This window comes from Chrysemys picta, unplaced genomic scaffold (assembly GCF_011386835.1).
Source record: "Chrysemys picta bellii isolate R12L10 unplaced genomic scaffold, ASM1138683v2 scaf32, whole genome shotgun sequence".
Taxonomy (NCBI): domain Eukaryota; kingdom Metazoa; phylum Chordata; order Testudines; family Emydidae; genus Chrysemys; species Chrysemys picta.
The window spans coordinates 211,713-232,399 of record NW_027052739.1 but is presented as its reverse complement, the minus strand read 5'-3'; the positions used below and the strand labels follow the sequence as shown (position 1 = coordinate 232,399).

General features: G+C 41.7%; 1 protein-coding gene across 1 annotated transcript in view; it reads right to left on the bottom strand.

The window, feature by feature from the left end:
• The window catches only part of LOC135977761 (inactive phospholipase C-like protein 2), a 52,879-nt gene that overhangs the window by 18,271 nt on the left and 13,921 nt on the right, over positions 1-20,687 (bottom strand). Inside the window, exon 2 of the mRNA XM_065579010.1 lies at positions 10-119. Coding sequence (XP_065435082.1) covers positions 10-119 — 110 coding nt within the window. The remainder of the gene's footprint in view (positions 1-9; positions 120-20,687) is intronic.

Genomic DNA, 20,687 nt, shown 5'->3' with positions numbered 1-20,687 from the left:
AGACATTACCTTTAAAATTGTAATATTCCAGGTAAAACTCTCTACTGCTTTTTGTAGTTTCCTTTCTTTTAAACCTTCCTTTGCTCCTATATTGTGCAGGTTTTCATGGAACTCCATTGCTGTGGATGGTGAAAAAGATGAATTTAGTATCTTGGTATTTACTTTGAATTTTCATGATAGTAGAGTTAGATTTTCTAGAAACATTTAATATAAATAGCTTCCTGGAACTGCTGTCAGAAGCTTTGATAAATCTGAACTGGAATAAGGCAAAGATGAGAGACTGAAAATAAAGTCATAATGAAAAAACAAATTGAAGGACGGGTGAAAAATCTGCACATTTTTATTCTATACTGGCAAATGTTCATGTTTTCAGTCATACAAACTTAACCAACATGTCAATGTACATTTATTCTCTAAGAAAAAGGTAGCATGTTGTAAGTTATTATTGGGTTATATAAAAGCATTACGATCTTTACTGTACAAAAAGCCACAGTACTTGCAATCAAATTCATTGTACTATATATAAAGGTCTTTTTGTCAGTTGCTGTAATATGGAAACAGTTAACTTCATGAAATGTTATCCTCTGACAAATGTATTTTGCATCTTGGTCTTTCATGCATTAAATCTAGATAATGGATAATTTGACAGAACCATAGCATTGTTTATACCAATGGACGCAAGTTTACTCTTTACGAAATGTAACTTACGTCCCACATTGCTGTTGTTTCATGTCATATATGGTAAATTTAGAATAAAAACACTGATATCTTCTTCATACAAGGCTAGAATTGGCTCCCTCATGTGCCCAGGCAGTGCAGCTAGTATGGTACTGCTGCACAAAGAGAAAGGCAGGATACAGAGAACTATGCTCTGTGGCACTCCATCTATGGCTAGGTCTACACTATGAGCTAGTGGTTTGATTCCTCTGCTTGTGTACACATACTTGCACTGGACAGATGTCAAGTAATTGTCTCATTGCCACTCTGTAGTCTCAGGTTGGGGATTCTGTTCCACACCCCTAAATTCCCTGACTCAGAAGATGTGGTCCGTAATGTACAATACTGTAGTAATGTCATGCAATAACATACAGATACGAACAAGACACACACATTTTTCCTTAATCCCCCACCTCTTGTGTGTCTACAGGTCAGATTTACGTTTTTTGTGTTTAGATTTCTTTTTCTGTTCTGGACAAACTAAGTGTTCTACCTGTTCATAACAGTCACATGCAGTCATATCTCAAACCCAGGTACATTAAAAAGGTTGAATCCCAAAGCCATCGTTTTTTAAAAGCTTCATAAATTGATTTGAATGACAAAGTGGTTGTTTTTGCATTTATTACATTTTTAAACTGACTGCAAGGAAAACTAAAATAGTGAATTCTTATCTGAATTAAACTAATGTATCATTTTTATTTAAAAACATTAACTTCCTCATAACTCTGACTCGGTCTCTGGAGTGCAGCCTCAATTAAACCATTCATTACGTATTTGCCCAGCACAGATTATCAACCAGGTGAAAAATTAAAATTCATTCATCCATAGTATTTATTTCCTGTCCAAATAATCTACAATCAGTTTAACAATATGCCTATGGATAGACTTGTAGACCCACAGCTACAATGTCCAACTCCTACTACAGCCATGAAAATACAACTTTTCTTATGTGTAGTTGGAGTCCTCTAAATACATTGTTTCCCCAGATCCACAGTTTTGGATACACAGTGCTGCATTCAGCATCTTAGAAGGAACACAGACCAATTCTACAGGAGATAGGTACACAGGCCCTGCCTCTTTGTTTCATAACCATCTTCCCACCAGTAATAAAGTCAAAGAGAAGCAGGGAGGAAGGAATGCAAGTGCGGATGCAATACATTCAGGATGAGGGGGTTCAGAGCATACACAAGTTTACTCAAGATTGGATTGATGTTTGGGGATCGGGAATGTAGCTTTAGGGCTGCTTCTGCACTATGACTGAGCTGCGGTTGGATGTTTTGACCAGTGGCTGCTGCAAGGAACTGGTTGCAGGTCTCTAATCCTCAATTTCCCATCCCCACAATGGATTCTATGCCAGTGGAGAGTCAGGCATAGTGAGGCTCTGATTCATCCCTCTCTCCCTATCATGCATGCATGCTCACACCCAGAAAACCTTTGACAAGTACCTTCATTTCCCTACTTTTGGGATGGGAGTGGGGCAGCTGACATAGGAGATGGTAGAGCTGGTGGAAAATTCCCCAAGGGGAATGCTCCGCTATTTGCAGCTATCTTAATTGCCATTTTGTGCCATGTACGCTCTGCAGAGTGGCTTCAGCAGAACAGAGACTAGTTGACTATGAACAAAGTTTGCTTTCTACCAGCTCAGGAAGCTCATGCTAGCTGCCAAGTAAACCTGGATTAAGACCATGTGATGTGTCTCACCTTAATGAGCACCAGCCTACATACACCCCAAAATATTTTTAAAGAGGCAAAACAAAAACATCCTATCGTAAACCACCAATCTTAATTAAAATAGGATAACAAGTTTTTAAATAATCTAGTAAAATTAAATAATTTAATTTTCTATCAATTACCGTCAACTCCGTCTTTTAACATATATAGTCTTTGACAAGTGCTAACACACTAGGAAAGGAATATGGTGTAACTAATCTCACACTTTGTGACGATCAGTTCTCTGTATTGCTTTCATCCTATTATAGAATCAACAAGCACTAACATTAACGTTATTTTTATATCTTCAAACCATGGTTCTATCTTTTACAGCTTCATTTTGATTCAGGTCTGAATCAGTCCTCGAAGCTTTTGCAAAAATGTTTTGCTCTTGGGAAAAATGTATATTTCAAAATGTTAGGAACTTTGCAACAAACAGATATTTCTGACTGAATGTACTTAACGGATGCTAGTTTTTCCACAGGATTAACTTGTGGCAAAATATTTTAAGGTCATTTATATAAAATCTACTGTAACTCACACTGGATTATCAGCAGTACTAATATGTTAGTATTGAAAGTTCTGTGCATTGACATTGCTATTGACTGGAACACACTTTACAATTTGTAGGGCTCAAGCTGTTTGAAGGGAGAAAGATGAGTTCATGAATTGCCCTCTATTTCCAGTTCTGTTGCTGTATAGTGAGGGGTGTGAAAGATGCTGTGGTGTTGCCTCTCTCTCCAGTCCCACAGCTGGAGAGAGATCTAAACTCAGTAGAGGCATGATTTTGTAAGGTACTAAGCATTATGACCCAGATTCAGCAACGCATTTAAGCCATAGTCCCGTTGAGGTCAGTGTGCCTATTCACATGTTTAAAGTTGAGTTGCTGGATCAAGACCAGAGTGTTCAGCACTTGGCAGGATTGAGCTCTATGTGAGTTGCAGAAGCCCCAAGTAAACAGGGCACCAAATGGCTGCTTGTTTTGCTTGTGATTCTTTCTGGCCATTTCTTGCATTACTACTAGCTAACAACTGATACAACAACAACAACAGTAACAGACAAATGACTATAAATTGATGTGGGGAAGACAGAAAGGGAACTAAGGAGGAAAGACATAGTTTCTCATTCAAAAATAAATGAAATGGGAAACACATTTGCACAAAATCACGTAAAAACCCCTTAAGTTTTCACTACAAGTATATATTAGTTTATCTATAAAATTAAGTACAGAATATATTAACTGGAGACATAAAAACATTGTTTTCGCAGGGTATACTTTCTTTTTTTTTTTACAAGTGCAAGTTCAAATTTAGCTCATTAAGATATATTAAATTAATTTAGTAGTCAAGCAGGTTTAATTACTTTTATTATTATTCTTAGCTCATTAATATGTTGGACTGTCTGATTGATAACAGATACTAGACTACACTAAACCTGAATTATTAGATTATTCAGAGCTGTATTCCTGTATATACCATCTGTCTAATCCACAAAGCACTAGTTACCCATCTTTTCTAGCTTTGCTGACAGCTGTCAAAAATGGACAACAAGCTAAAGTTTCTGAGAGATTATGAGGATTACATATGATACCTAAGAATGCTAAACCAACTTTCAGCTGTTAATGATTCACTGTGTTCATGCAAGGAAAACCCCCAGCAAAATATATAAACACACTGTTACTCTCAGTGAGTAAGAATATCTGGTTTTCTTTGCTAGGACCAAACTTTTAGATTTGAGAAAATGCCACACTTAATTCAAGCTATACTATGTCTAAGAAGAAGATTTTTTTTCTTGATTTAGGCTATAGCTCATTCCACGCTACAACTCTAATTCAGCATGATCAATGTAATTAGGGTCAAACTGAAACATTTAGACACTGGCCTGAACAGGAATAGGGGATAATGTGGAGCAAAACTGTCACATGTGGAGAGACGATGTTTCAGTGTAGTACAATCTCTCCCTGAGCAGCCAAGTGCATTTGGAATGATGCAATCTGCTTTGTTCAGTGCAGCTGGCTCCCTGTGCATGCTGGTAGGCCACTGCATCACTGCCTCCCTTGAGTCAACGGGCACCTCTGGAGGCACACATAAATAAACAGTAAAACCATGACAGGCCTTTGTGTGGGTCATTCAAGGTTGGGTGAGAGGCTCCTTGCATTCCCCCCAATATCTGCAGATGGGTTTGGCACAATTTATCTCTGAATGACTTTTTATAAACCTCTTGTCATAGTATCTTGGCTTAACTGGTAAATTAAACACCACAATCCATTAATTAAAATGGCTCACAATATAGTATAACACTTCCCAGAATGAAAGATTGATGTTTTTAATTATTAATAATAATAGCTATCTAGCACCAATCAGATGCTGGACTGAGTGATGTGCCAATCAAATACTTGACTGAAACGATGCGTCTGAAGGTGCAAACTCTGGCTCCAGCAGATCACCAGAGGGAACTAGTACTCCAGTGATCCCAATCATTACGATAGCACATAAAACGACATACAGTCCATAAAATAGCTAGATTCCAAACCATAGCAAACCTCATAGATTAAAACAAACACCTTGAATTATTTCAGAAGGAGGTGAAAAGCCAGTGCAGTTCCTGGAGCAGAGATGTAATATGCTCACATGAACCCACCACATTATTAGGGAACTAATCGCGTTCTGTGCTAACTGAAAGCTCTTTAGTGGTTCCTTATTATATTAACCATTGTAACTGCACCAAGAATAGACAGACTAATTTGTGCATGTTCAAACTTCTCTCAGTTAACTTTATCAAAAGCAATTATTACGAAGATGAGATCCTGCTAAATAGAATAGGTAGGGCCCTACCTACCAAATTCACGGTCCATTTTGGTCAATTTCCACAGTCGTAGGATTTTTTAAAATGTAAATTTCATTATTTCAACTATTTAAATCTGAAATGTCATGGTGTTGTAATTGTAGGGGTCCTGACCCAAAGAGGAGTTGTAGGGGGGGTCGCAAGGTTATTGTAGGGAGGGTTGCAGTACTGCTACCCTTACTTCTGCGCAGCTGCAGGCGGTGGAGCTGCCTGCAGAGCTGGGCAGCTGGAGAGTGGCGGTTGCTGGCCAGAGCCCAGCTCTGCAAGCAGAGCTGCCGCCAGCAGCTACGCAGAAGAAAGAATGGCATGGTATAGAATTGCCACCCTTACTTGTCTGCAGAGCTGGGCCCTCAGTCAGCAGCTGCCTCTCTCCAGCTGCCCAGCTCTGAAGGCAGCAGCGCAGAAGCAAGGGTGGCATGGTATGGTATTGCCGCTCTTACTTCTGCGTTGCTGCTGGCGGGGTGTTGCCTTCAAAGCTGGGTGTTGTCTTCAAAGCTGGGCGCCCCGCCACCAGCTGCTGCTCTCCAGCCACTCAGACCTGAAGGCAGTACAGAAGTAAGGGTGGCAATACTGTGGTCCCCCTAAAATAAGCTTGTGACCCCCCCCTGCAACTCTCTTTTGGGTCAGGACCCCCAATTTGAGAAGGCTGGTGTCCCCTGTGAAATCTGCATAGTATAGGATAAAAGCACACAAAAGACCAGATTTCATAGTGAGAGACCAGGTTTCACGGTCCGTGACACATTTTTCATGGCCGTGAATTTGGTAGGGCCCTAAGAATAGGTAATCTGAGGGTTTAAAAATATGACTTCTGATTTTCTTCTGGATTTTTTCCTGAAGAACCATGGCTATGGGTCTTCAGTAGCAGAAAGTCAGGCTGTGGGAGTTGCAGTAGTTTAAGTATCTGATAACCAACCCCCTATTCAACCATTAAGGGATTAAGGGCTGGCCAACACAGCCCAAAAAGTGATTCAGTCTCGCAGGCGGCCTCTGCCCCATCACAGAATACATCAAATCTGCCTTCCCCTGGAAGGTCCTTTCAGGGAAGACAGCAGTGAATACAACTGTCTTCCTCCAGGATTAACTCACTTTTGTGAACAATCGTCCCCAGGGACACAAGGGTTTGTCACCAGCATGGTGAATCAAGCCCTAGGAGCTCACTCCCTATTATAAATACCATCCTTTAACTTCCAACCAGACTTGGTTCCCTTTTACAGTAGCGCCTCAATGTACATCCCAATATCACCTGCACATAGTCATCCACTCCTCCTGACTCACATTATGACCTTTTGGGGACTCTGAGAGACTAATTAAAAAAATACACACGTGTCCTCTCAACTTTTGAAGCAGATAGGGTTACTTTAGATACTGCCCTTCAGCTGATGGATAGAGATTCTGCCTTAAGACTGCATCAATCACTTATATTTGAATAAATATAGCATTTACTTACAAGATATAACACACAAATAAGGCAATTTATGCACCAGATAAACAAATTAAAAACAAAGGACTTTAAGCAAACTCACATGCACTGTTCACTCACATGCACGAGGCTTAAAGCTTCCTAAATATTTTGTTATATGAGATAGTGAACAAAAAATACTTCTGAGTGGGAAATGTGGAGGGGAGACCATATTTTAGTGGGTGCAAAAATGGAAGTCAGTGTTTGAAAATCTGGCCCTTAACATGAAGGACTTGGTTAGGAAGAGAAACAGTGTCATTTTACAAGTTACCCTACCTTCACAACACAGGTCATGTTAATACTCTATAGTTGTTAAAAGAAAAGATAACAGAGTAGCATGGATCAACATCAGAGCTGAAAGTTAGAACAAAACACTGCCAGTTCTTACTCAGTGATTCTCACAGCATACATGTCTGCTTTAAATTGCAACAAATTTTCACCTTACATCTAAAGCTCTCTAATAATCAACACTTAATTATTTCTAGATTATCAAGTTCTTTCCTTTCACGGCAAATCACTCTGTGCTTTCCCCATGCACATTGGATACTCTGCATTTTCAAGTCCCCCCACTACCCACCATCTCTCTCTCTCTCTCTCTCGCATGCAAACACACACGAAAAAATGATTGCCATTTAATTCCTCCACCCATCTGTTATAGCAGCTGTATCTGTTGTAAGCTATACAACATGACAGGGCATGAATTGTTTTACATTAATTCACACCTAGTGTATTGTGATGGACGAGACAGAAAGCTGATGCTGTCAACTAAACTAAGCATGAACTGATATGACGATTCACATACTGGAATGTCTTATTGCTATGACATACTCAAACAAAAACTGTATTTTTAAATGATAAAACATACAAGGCAAATTGAATGATATAACTGGCTAATAGGAATTTTGAGCCATCAGTTGTCAGAATAATTCATCGCTTAGAATTTAGGTTCACTTTCTGAAGCCTAAACTGTAATAATTATAGTAACAGCTAACAATTCTTATCAGACAGAAACAACTTATCAGGCAGATGTAGAAGCCTGTATCGTTATTAATTTGCAAATGAGACACCACACATTATTTATCATTTTGCTGTTGCTTAACGTACCTAGAGCAGCAGACAAAATACATTTCTAGTACTGTCCAGTGTATTAGGAATGTCAGCTGTGAAGTGCCAATGTTCTATCCTCAAAATAACCAGTTCCATTTTTGGATATTTGTACCAGGTATAATCAGGGCTGGCTCTAACTATTTTGCCGCCCCAGGCAAAAAAGAAGAGCGCCGCCCCGCCGTAACACCCCGCGCCCCCCACGAGCACCACGCCGCTGAAACCCTTCCCCCTGAGTGCCGCGCCGGTCCGGCCAAATCCCCGCCCCGGAGCGCCGGGCTGGGCCGGCCAAACCCCTGGAGCGCCGGGCTGGGCCGGCCAAACCCCGCTCCCCCTCACCCCCCGAGCGCCGGGCCGCCCAAACCCCCGGTGCGCCATGCCGGGCCGCCCAACCCTCCCAGCGCACGCTGAGCTGCCCAAACCCCCGCCTCCCCAGGGCCATGCTGGGCCGGGCTGGGCCCCGAAGCCCCTGTTCCCCCTCCCCCTCCCGCTGCCCAAAACATCCCCCGTGCTGCCCGGCTGAAACAAACAAACAAAAAAAACCTCGAGCGCCGCCCCACCGAACAAAAAACCAAAAATATCACGAGCGTCCCCCCGCCACCCCAACATTGGCCGCCCCTTCTTAGGTGCCGCCCCAAGGACATGCTTGGTCAGCTGGTGCCTGGAGCCAGCCCTGGATACAATAATTTACACCAGTGATGAGCATCAACCGAGGGTGCTTGTGCTGCCCCGATGGGGATCTCTTAGGGAAAAATTTCCAGTGAATATGTGCAGGACACGCACACACAAAGAGTGGGCTTCACATGTGCAATCACTCATAGAAGAAGTTGGCTAGTATTTGATTTTAGACATGACAAATTTAACATTGCAAAACATTTAGACAGATTTTTCAAAGCTGCCTAAGGGATCTGGATGCCCCATTTCCACTAAAAATAATGGGAACTGAGCATCAAAATCCTTTCAGTGGCTTTGAAAGTTTCAGCTTTAATGCTTAATGCAGCAGTATAGCATTGTTTGCAGTGAATTAAAATAATAATAATTGCATGAAATAAAACTTACAGTTCTCAACCTTATTTCCAGGGAAAGCAAAACTCAAAGTTGCCAGTGAATAAAATAAATAAACAAATTATGTTTGGAATGATGGCTTTCTTTTCCACTTCAGAATCAAAAGTATTGATTAATATAGTGATAGCGTTTCTGCTCCAGTGGGTGATTCATGATCTTTTCTCTCTTCATATCTCTAGAATGAACACAGCAAACTCTTCCTTAAAACAGATTTTGTATGGTCACAAAATAACTTGAAACTGGATTTTCTTTAAGTGACCATGTCCAGCAAAATGCCTAGCACCAGTGATAGAGAAGGCTAAGTGAAATGTTTATTCATGTGGCAAATAACTTGGGAGGGATTCTACTGGAAAAATCACCACTTATTTATAGGAGTTGATAGAGGCTTTTCAGATTACATCATTCCCAGCACGGTAAACTCACTTGTCATAGTTTAAAAGCTTTTTCCACAGGTATGTGAATTAAATAGGAAGCTATCAAATCACCTATAGTTTTATAAATTAAAAAATTAGTTTGATCATCATTAATTTTAAAAATTGTCCAAAACACATAATTAATAGGACGAAATTTTAGAAGCAAATGAATGTTAACTGGCCCACAAACTGTTTCAGATAAAACTGCACTCTAATGAAATGTACAATATAAAGATTAAAGTCATAAAGATGGAAAAAATGCATTGCCTCAGGGCTTCCTGTTTCTCACAACAGACAGATGGATGCCTACAGATAAAACACCACAAGACTTTATTACGTCACACTTTATTAATAACAAATATTATTCACTAATGATACAGAGAAGGCAGAAGTGCTCAATAAATCTCTCTTCTTTGCATTTGGAAAGAGGTTGGATGATGTAGTCACATCTTACAGTGGCAATGAAATATTCCTATTCCAACAGTAGCTAAGAAGGATGTTAAACAGTAACTAAACATTAAACAGCAACAGAGGGTCCTGTGGCACCTTTGAGACTAACAGAAGTACTGGGAGCATAAGCTTTCGTGGGTAAGAACCTCACTTCTTGCATCTGAAGAAGTGAGGTTCTTGCATCTGAAGACGTGAGGTTCTTACCCACGAAAGCTTATGCTCCCAGTACTTCTGTTAGTCTCAAAGGTGCCACAGGACCCTCTGTTGCTTTTTACAGATTCAGACTAACACGGCTACCCCTCTGATACTAAACATTAAACAGGAACTAAAATTACATATTTTTAATCTGCAGAATCAGATAACTTGCACCCAAGAATTTTTTTAAGAATTGCAAAGGAGCTCTCTAAACCAGTGGTTCCCAAACTTGTTCCGCCGCTTGTGCAGGGAAAGCCCCTGGCGGGCCAGGGCGGTTTGTTTACCTGCCGCGTCCGCAGGTTCGGCCGATCGCGGCTCCCAGTGGCCGCGGTTCGCTGCTCCAGACCAATGGGAGCTGCTGGAAGCGGCGGCCAGTACGTTCCCATTGGCCTGGAGCAGCAAACCACGGCCACTGGGAGCCGCGATCGGCCGAACCTGCGGAAGCGGCAGGTAAACAAACCGGCCCGGCCCGCCAGGGGCTTTCCCTGCACAAGCGGCGGAACAAGTTTGGGAACCACTCCTCTAAACCATTGATGTTGCTATTTAACAAATCTTCAGACTCTAAAGAGGTTCCAGAGGACTGGAAGAAAGATAATGGTGTGCCAATATATTTAAAAGTTAAATGGGACACCCTGGCTAACTGCAGACTGGGTAGGTGACATTGATCCAGGGCAAAATAATGGAAACGCTGATACAGAGAGAAATCAATAATGAAGTAACAGACAGTAGCATAATTAATGCCATTCAATATAGTTTTATGGAAAATAGGTCTTGTCAAACAAACTTGATATAATTTTTTATGAGAGCACCAGTTTGCTTGATAAAGGTAACTGTGTTGCCATAACATCCTTAGATTTCTGTAAAGCACTGGATTTAGCACCACAAAACATTTGCATTAAAAAATAAGCACTCTATATAAAATCAATGTAGCACAAATTAAATAGACTAACACTGATAGATCTCAAAAAGTAATATTAAATGGGGAATCATCATTCATTGGGGTTTCTCTAATGTGGTACCATAGGTATTTGTTTTTGGCCCAGTGCTATTCAATATCTTTATCAATCATCCAGAAGAAAATATAAAATCATTGTTGGTAAAGTATGCAGGTGACACAAAAATTGGTGAAGTGGTAAATAATGATATGGACACATCCGTTATACAGAGTGATCTAAGATGGGATCATTTGAACAACATGTATTTTAATACAGACAAATATATGATCATACATCTAGAAACTAAGAACACAAGTCATACACAATTGGGGGCTGCGTCCTGGAAAACTGACTCTATAAAGGACTTAGAGGTCAGGCAAATAACGATTTGAACATGAGCTTCCAGTGTGATGTTAAGGCTAATCAATGCTTGGATGTATAAGCAAAGGAATATTGAGTAGGTGCAAGGAAGTGGAATTAATCTGACATACAGCATTAATGACACCATCATCAGAATACTATGCCCAGCTCTGATGTCCATACTTCAAAAAGGGTTTTGAGAAATTGGCAAGGGTTCAGAAAAGAGCTACAAGAATGATCCAAGCTCAGGAAAACCTCCCTTATGGTGAGAAACTTATGAAGCTCAAACTGTTACATTTATCCAAGAGCAGGTTAGGTGGTGATGTGATCACCGTCTGGAAGTACCTACAAGGAAGGAAGATTTCTGATAACAGAGGGTTCTTTAATCTAGCAGACAAGGCCATAACAAGTTCCAACAGTTGGAAGTTGAGCTAGACAAATTACCACTAGAAATAAGCAACAGGTTTTCAAAATGAGGGTAATTAACCATTGGAACAATTTACCTAGAAAACATGGGGATTCTGCATCACTTTAAGTCTTTAAATCAAGATTAAATATCTTTCTAAAATATTTGCTATAGCTCAAACTGAAGTTATGGGCTTGACGCGGGAATTACTGGAGAGGTTCTATGGCCTATATTAAACTAAATAATCATAATGGGTCCATTTTGGTATTAAAATCTAAGGGTGAGCTCCAGCGTCTGTATGCCAGATGAACAGGCCGGAGCCCTGTAAATAATCTCTAAAAGCCTGAGTTCTGGCTGGCAGAAAATTCTGCTGTTTCAGCCTGTCTTTGGAAGACCCCTTTCCTAGCCCTGAAATAGGGATATCGGAAGTTGGGAGAAGCACGTTGGGGCAGCGCCACAGCACATGGTACTGTGGAAACTGAGGGTACAGGAGGCTGCTATAATTTGGACAAACCTCGGGTGGCCTGTCTAAATCACACTTGGTCCCTATCCAGCCACAACATGGATTGGGAGGGTGCAAACGTGACTTAAAGTCACCTTAGCCCATCTTACCTCTGTGCTACAACTCTTACAGGTGCAGCATAGAATCTCACCCTATGAAACTACAAACTGTAAGGATCAACCCTGCACTAGCAGGGAGATGAATTAACTAATTTTTAAAGCTTTTCTCACCTCTGCAAGTTGAAACTTAACATCCAAATAACAGAAAATAAATGTAAACCCTTTTGTGGTTGGGTATAAGACTATCCATGATTCACATTACTTCATACTCCACCTTAAAGGTAGTGTGTGGTATATAAAAATCTTGTTTACCCTATCTCACTGTGAGCAATCCCCCAGTAAATCTGGTGTTGGCACCCACCACCAATCTATGCTAAAATAAGCAAGGAGACACATTTTGATATTAGTGTACCTGGGAAGATCTATGGACTGGCAAGAGGGTAGCAGAAAACTGAAGCAGCTACGTGGCCCTTTTCTGGCTTTGATAACTGGACCTACTTTTTAAATTACAGATTTGAGAGCTATGCCTGGTGGGACTGCTGTAGAAACTAGATTTACACTATTCCTCTGTAACAAGCCTGATGGACAATAATCAATTTCACCTTTGAGCATTAGGTGTTTTCTCATTCTGTCTTCGCTATAGATATGCACACACACACAAATCCACAAATCAATTTGAATCTTCTAAACTTGGGAAGCTGGAGTAAACAAACACCTCAAAATCAAAAGTATTCTCTCAATTAGTCAAAAGCTGTATCATTTAATTTAATTCTAAAATCTCAATAAAAAGAGTTTTCTAGTTACCCTTTCTCTTCCACAAAGATTATCTCAAAGTTTTTATGTATAAGAGATCTACATAAATGCAGCATTGTCACGGAGTCCCTGGGCGATGCTCTGGAACTGCTCCCCACAAAGTCTGTCAGGACTTTGGGGAGCCTCCTCTCCCTTGGAGCAGACTGTCTTCAGGGCAAGACGCTCACACGGCTTCACCTCCTGGGTCTCTCCTGGGAGCATTCAGCATATGCCCCTCCGTGCGCTTCCCACAGTGAGTCCGCCCAGGCGGGGTCCTGGGGAAGCCAAAGGGTTCTGCACCCCCCACTTCGCAGTCAGACGTGACTCTCGGGCAGCCAGTAAAACAGAGGTTTATTAGACGACAGGAACACGGTCTAAAACAGAGCTTGTCGGTCCAGCGAACGGGACCCCTTCGCCGGGTCCATTCTGGGGCTCAGCGAGCCAGACACCCCCGTCTGCCCTTCCTTCCTGTCCCCAGTTAGCTCCAAACTCCAACCCCTGTCCAGCCCCTCCTTCTCTGGGCTTTGTCTCTTTCCCAGGCCAGGAGGTCACCTGATCCCTTTGTCTCCAACACCTTCAGTTGGCACCTTTGCAGAGGAGGGGCCCAGGCCATCAGTTGCTAGGAAACCGAGTGTCGGGCATTTATGTACACTGGCCCTTTGCTCTGCAGCAACCATACACCCTTATCCCACCCCCTAGATACTTAAGAACTGCATAGGGGAAAATGAGGAAAACATTAAGAACAGTCCCACTTCGTCACAAGCATATTATTATATTGTTGAAAATGAATATACAAAAACTGATTAGGGGTGAAATCCTCAGTGGCTGTAAGTCAGTATAGTCCCACCAAAGTCAATGGACCTGTGCTGATTTAAAGTAGCTGAAGATCTGTGTCAAAAATTTTAAACTTTCAAAGAATGATAAAAGATAATGGATATGGAATGGGAACCAAAGCAATATTGCCTTACATTATAAACTCAGGGTTACGAACACCTCAGGGATGGAGGTTGTTTGAAACTCTGAGATGTTCGTAACACTGAACCAAAACATTATGGTGGTTCTTTCAAAAGTTTACAACTGAACATTGACTTAATACAGTTTTGAAACTTTACTATGCAGAAGAAAAATGCTGCTTTCCCCCCTTTTTTTTTTCTAGTAGTTTACATTTAACACAGTGCTGTACTGTATTTGCCTTTTCTTTTCTTTTTTTTGATGTCTCTGCCGCTGCCTGATTGTGTACTTCCGATTCCAAAGGAGATGTGTGGTTGACCGATCAGTTCGTAACTCTGGTGTTTGTAATCTGAGGTTCTACTGTACTATACATCTTCGATATTTAGCACATATAAAATTCCTGTAAGGATGCAGATATTTTATTCAGAAAAACACAACTGTGTTCAGCTGAAAGCAATATGTTGACTTTTAGAAAACCAACAGAGCAATCTGGATTTTGTTGAAACTTAAAAATAATAAGGAAAACATCCAGCTTATCAAAAAGTTTATACCTTTCAATTTTTGCTTTCATAAAGTATAAGACAGGTGCAAAAGCACCACTATGGGATAAATCAGAACAAGAGCAAAACTCTAGCTTATTCAATGCATTGTTAACCAAAATGAGCAAAATTATTGACTTACTTCAGAATTAGTTTTGAATTTTAACAGATACACAATAATCTTATTATTCACTTAAACCAGGAATTGGTTTAATTAAGAGAACAAGTCCAGTTAAAAGATTTTCCTACTGAGCTTGTTAATGACAATATAAATTTACTGTATGTTCACAGCTTGTAAGGATGAGGATTTATTCTTATTTTAGCAACTCTCTTCTTGTTCTTCAAGCCATAGAACAAAAGAGCATAGCACGATAATAGTGCAATTTCCTTTTACTTACAAAGACACTAATTATAAAAGCGTATAAGCTTTTACTCAGAGTTAATATGCTATCCCATGAAGCAATTCATTTTCAACTAAAATCCAAAAAGCTGACAGTTCCAGAATCCAGAAAACTGACAAAAACCTAATGCAAAAAGCATCTGCTGAAACCAGGAAATTAATAGAGTTCTAGACAAAGTCTTTGGACATCTCCACTATGTAAAGGTTTGGATCAGCTCATTTGTCTTAAGATGTACGTCAGTGGGACTCTGCAGGGGTAAAGCTGTCCAAGATAGCAGATCCTATTTCCTAATCAGGAATTAAGCCTATTGTGTTGTACTGTAGGATACTTTTGGTGAGGCCCGATCTGGAGTACTGTGTCCAGTGGAGGGCAACAAAAATGATTAGGGGGCTGGAGCACATGACTTATGAGGAGAAGCTGAGGGAACTGGGATTATTTAGTCTGCAGAAGAGAAGAATGAGGTGGGATTTGATAGCTGCTTTCAACTACCTGAAAGGGGGTTCAAAGAGGATGGTGCTAGACTGTTCTGAGTGGTAGCAGATGACAGAACAAGGAGTAATGGTCTCAAGTTGCAGTGGGGGAGGTTTAGGTTGGATATTAGGAAAAACGTTTTCACTAGGAGGGTGGTGAACACTGGAATGGGTTACCTAGGGAGGTGGTGGAATCTCCTTCCTTAGAGGTTTTTAAGGTCAGGCTTGACAAAGCCCTGGCTGGGATGATTTAGTTGGGGATTGGTCCTGCTTTGAGCAGGGGGTTGGACTAGATGACCTCCTGAGGTCCCTTCCATGCCTGATATTCTATGATATTCTATACTTACTTAAATAACACCAAAGTCTCACTTCAATATTTATAGAATCATAGAAATGTAGGGCTGGAAGAGGCTTTGGGAGGTCAACAAGTCCAGCCCCTTGCGCGGTAAACCAAGACCATCCTTGTCAGATATTTGTCCAACTTGTTCTTAAAAACTCCAAAGATGGGGATTCCACAGTTTCCCTTGGATGCCTATTCCAGACCTTCACTAGCCGTATAGTTAGAAAGTTTTTTTTTAAATATCTAATCTAAATCTCCCTTGCTTCAGATTAAGCCCATTACTTCTTGTCCTACCATCAGTGGGCACTGAGAACAACCAATCATCATCCTCTTTATAACAGCCTTTAACATATTGCAATTGTTATCAGGTCCCTCCTCAGACTTCTTTTCTCAAGACTAAATGTGCAGGTTTTTTTAATCTTTCCTCATAGGTCTGGTTTTCTAAATATTTTATCATTTTTGTTTCTCTTTGGACTCTCTCCAATTTGTCCACATCTTTCTGACTACGTCTATGCTGCACACCACTGGCGGCAGTGTATGTGGGTATGTGTGGCTCAGGGGTAGGCAACCTGCGGCACACGGGCGGATTTTCAGTGGCATTCATACTGTCCGGGTCCTGGCCACAGGTCCGGGGGCTCTGCATTAAATAACAATATTTAGATTATTTTGTCAGTTCGGTGGCAGAATTTAGTGTATTTACTACCAGCTCATCTTTAATAAAGAGTTATTTCACCTTTTTCCATTTAAAGAAAAAGTTTCCCACATAGGCATGTGATAATTATTGCTTGTAATAAAATATTGCTGCATTTTGGATTTCCAGTTTGCCCCATCCAGATGAGAAATGAATTGGAGAGGTGCAAGGTTCCCCTCAAAGTTTCCAGTGCTTGTTCAAAACATCTTGCCCCACATAGAACCAGCAGGAGGTTCAGTTCCTGCAGCCTAATACCCATGGAAACTGAGGGATCCACTGGAGGCCAGATCCCATGTAGAGACTCTAAATGGGGGTTCATGGCACAAGTAGGCTCTGCTGCAAAATTAGTGCTTTAAATCATGTACTTAAAAGTACATCTTTGTGCCTAGGAACTCTACAAACATATACATCGTATGTGAAATCATCAGTCTACTGCTCTTAATTCTGTTCCCCTGACTTCGATATTTTATGGTAAATAGTGCACATTAATTTTACCAAAAAGTGTTTTTTAAAAATAGTAATTAAAAGTGACAGGACAAACAGCATATTATCTAATGGGGTCATAGGACTACTCCTTCAGAGAACATACACAATGTGTTCCAATGTGATAAAGCAGAAAATATTTCTTCTGTACAAGGCATACAAGATCAATCACCCCCATTTTTTGAATATTGGGACCCTTGTCGAGTCAAAGATCCTTGTAGTACATTTTGTATTTTTACATCACATAAGTAGTTTAAGTCCTGATGACTGGTATTGCAGGACTTTATTCCCAACAGTTTACTTTCAGTATCGCTGGCTTCTTCAGAGGATGGAGAGAAATAACCACTCCTTTTCAGAACAAAGTGTGGAAACAGAAAAACTGCAGTAAGCCAGTCATCTGCAGAAAAGTTAATACATTACTGAATACATGTGTATATTGATTGTTTATATAGCAATAGGACAGATTATAGTAAATCTACAGTCAGGGGGAGTAGTAAAGGGAGCCAGCATAGGGAATTCTCCCCCACCTAGTTGCAGCACCTTCATGGACCCTATATGGTGCCAGAGTAGCATAGGAGGGCAGGGGCCAGGATTAATTTCAGTAAGATTAATTAAGCATAAAATGCATAGTAACAGTATCAAAGGAAAATAACATTTTTGAAAGTAGGTCTCCTGCTTGTACATAACGCCAAGGTGAAGTTAAGATATGTGCAAAGCAGGAGACATTCAATTTTTTTTTGTTAATACAGACTGGAGTGAAATATTCCTTCTACTGATGAATTCTGGGGTTGATTGATCATTCTTGAAATAAAGACCATACGGCTTGTGTTCTACAGCCAGAGATCTGCTTATCCACTGAGCTTTGGCACCAGCTGATCCAGGAAGGCCTGAACAATTCTCATTTTCTTTACTTTTATGTTTAGTAAGCAATCCACCAAATCGCAGGTGACTGGTAACCGCTGATAGAAGGGGGGAACAATGACAGCCCCCAACCCCGCCACCACAGCAACAATCAATTTCCTGGTGACTGCCAAGGCACCCTGCAGCAACATCCTCTTGGCCATGGTGCCCTCCACCCACAGCGCCCTGGCTGGCCTTAGAAAAAATGGGGCCATAGGCAAACTTGTATTTGGGTACCCTGTCCTCCCCAGCTGCCCTGGCCCCCCACCCCTCCCCATTGTCCCTGGGCCCCACTGCCTTCCAAGGCCCTCCACTTATCCCCTCTGGCCCCTGCTGCCTCTCCCAGCCCACCAAAGATCCGCCCATTACCCGCTGCCTCTCTGCTCCCCCCCCAGGACCCTGCTGCCTCCCCTGGCTCCCACATCCCCTGCTGCCTCCCCCACCCATCCCCCGCATCAATTTCCCCTGGCCCACACTGCCTCCTTGGGTTCCCCACCCCATCTGTAGACCCCCAGTCCACACTGCCTCCCCTCCCCCATTACCCCAACTCCCCAAGCTCCTTTCTGCACACCACAGCCAGGCTAGTCCAGACCTATACTCGAGCAGGTAACTGCGGCGGCTGGCAAGGAAGGGATGGGACTCAACAGGCTTGCCTGCACCCCCTCTGGCAGACAGCTGTGCTGACAGCCTGGTCTCGCTTCCCTGCTCTGGGTGCCTTTCCCAGGCATGTCCCTTCAGCTGTGCTCAACCCAACTCCCACCCTGGCAGAAATCTGGGAAGGCATGTAACCCTGAGTCACCTACGCATCAACCTTCTCAACAGAGCTTATTTTCAAGGCATCATCACCATTGGCAAAGCTGCCTACATCCTAACCTTCTTTTCCTTCTTCCCAATTTCCCAGCTATTTACTTTGGAACAAATTGTGGTTGATCCTGTAAACACATGGAAAATGGTGGGGGGAGAATACGAAACAAGGAGCCTTCCCCAGGCCTGTGCTTTTGCACAGTGGCCAACTATGCTGTGTCTCAGAGTAAAGCCACTAATCCATGTTAGTCCTGTCAGCGGCCATAGCTTCCTCAGAAGGTGTGAGGTGAAGGTGGGACAATGGTCCGGATCTTGCCCTGTCTCCTGCACTCATCAGCAGAGGTAGTTAGCGCAGAAAAGATTGCATGCTGTACCTCTCCAAAGGGTAGTGCTGATGCAGGGCATTATTCTTCTTAATGTTCACCTTTCCCATTAATGTGTCTGTTTTCCTCCCTTTTTAATTAAGCTTTAAGGTACTGACTTTGAAAAGATTTCCTTCAGGATCTCCCACTTTTTATTTTCTCTGGTTACATCAACACTCCACTCCACTGGCAGCGCCGCAGAGTGTATGTGTAGCTACAACCCGCAGCGAAAAGCAGGCTATGTCCACACTGCGGTATGTAGTTACACGTGAAATGCTCCGGCAGAAGGGAGGCAGTGGGGAAAGGCATCAGCAGCTTCCCACTCTAGCTTGCCACACTTTAACTCACCACATACACCAGACCTAAGTTCTCTCCAGCAGTTCTTCATATCAATCTCAGGGCTTATTTACACTGGACACGATCATATCAACTTTTCAGACCAGCCATTTGCTATATTTACATGAATTGTCACACTAATACAGTACAGTACATGATTCAAACATCAAAGGTGTTTTTCTTTATTCAGTACTTCTAACTCTTCTGTCAATGCAGATTCATCGCATTAGTGCAACAGCACAACATAATTTCCATAGATATGCCCTGCACATGTATACCTATGTGTATTAACCCCAGACTTCCAAGATGGCATGACTGTTAAAAACATTAGCATTTCTGTAAGGTAAGTATTATTATTCTCAGTTTGCAGATGGGAAAGCTGTCCAAGATCACTGAGGAAATAATTGTCAGATCTGGGATTGGAATTTAAGGCTTCCTATCATGCGGTCCTATGTAGAACATAGAACCTCCTCCTATTACCAATATGAATGTAATACTTTCAAACTGTCAAGGACCAGCCATGGCATAATTCCAACAACCACAAAATACAGAGCACATTGGAACAATTTGTCTACTTGGAAGTCAAATAAAAGATAGAAATAATGCAGTGAGAATATATAACCTGCAGTTTATGTGATTATATCTATATAATTTAAAACTCCATTAAACTTTCATTTTCTAGTGGAATCTATTCACTTAAATTCTCTACTCAGTCAACATATTCTAGGTATTTCTTTTCAGAAGGATGCATTTTGAAGGAATCCATTTTGAAGCACTTGGAGGTGAGGAAGGTGATCAGGAACAGTCAACATGGATTCACCAAGGGCAAGTCATGCCTGACAAACCTGATTGCCTTCTATGATGAGATAACTGGCTCTGTGGAAATGGGGAAAGCGGTGGATGTGATATATCTTGACTTTAGGAAAGCTTTTGATACAGTCTCCCACAGTATTGCCGGCAAGTTAAAAAAGTATGGATTGGATGAATGGACTATAAGGTGGGAAAAAAGCTGGCTAGATTGTCGGGCTCAATGGGTAGTGATCAACGCCTCAATGTCTAGTTGGCAGCCGGTATCAAGTGGAGTGCCCCAGTAGTCAGTTTTGTTCAACTTCTTCATTAATGATCTGGATGATGGGATGAATTGTACCTTCAGCAAGTTCGCAGATGACACTTAGCTGGGGGGAGAGGTAGATACACTAGAGGGTAGGGATAGGGTCCAGTGACCTAGATAAATTGGGGGATTGGGCCAAAAGAAATCTGATGAGGTTCAACAAGGACAAGTGCAGAGTCCTGCAATTAGGAAGGAAGAATCCCATGCACCGCTACAGGCTGGGGACTGACTGACTAAGCAGCAGTTCTGCAGAACAGGACCTGGGGATTACGGTGGACAAGAAGCTGG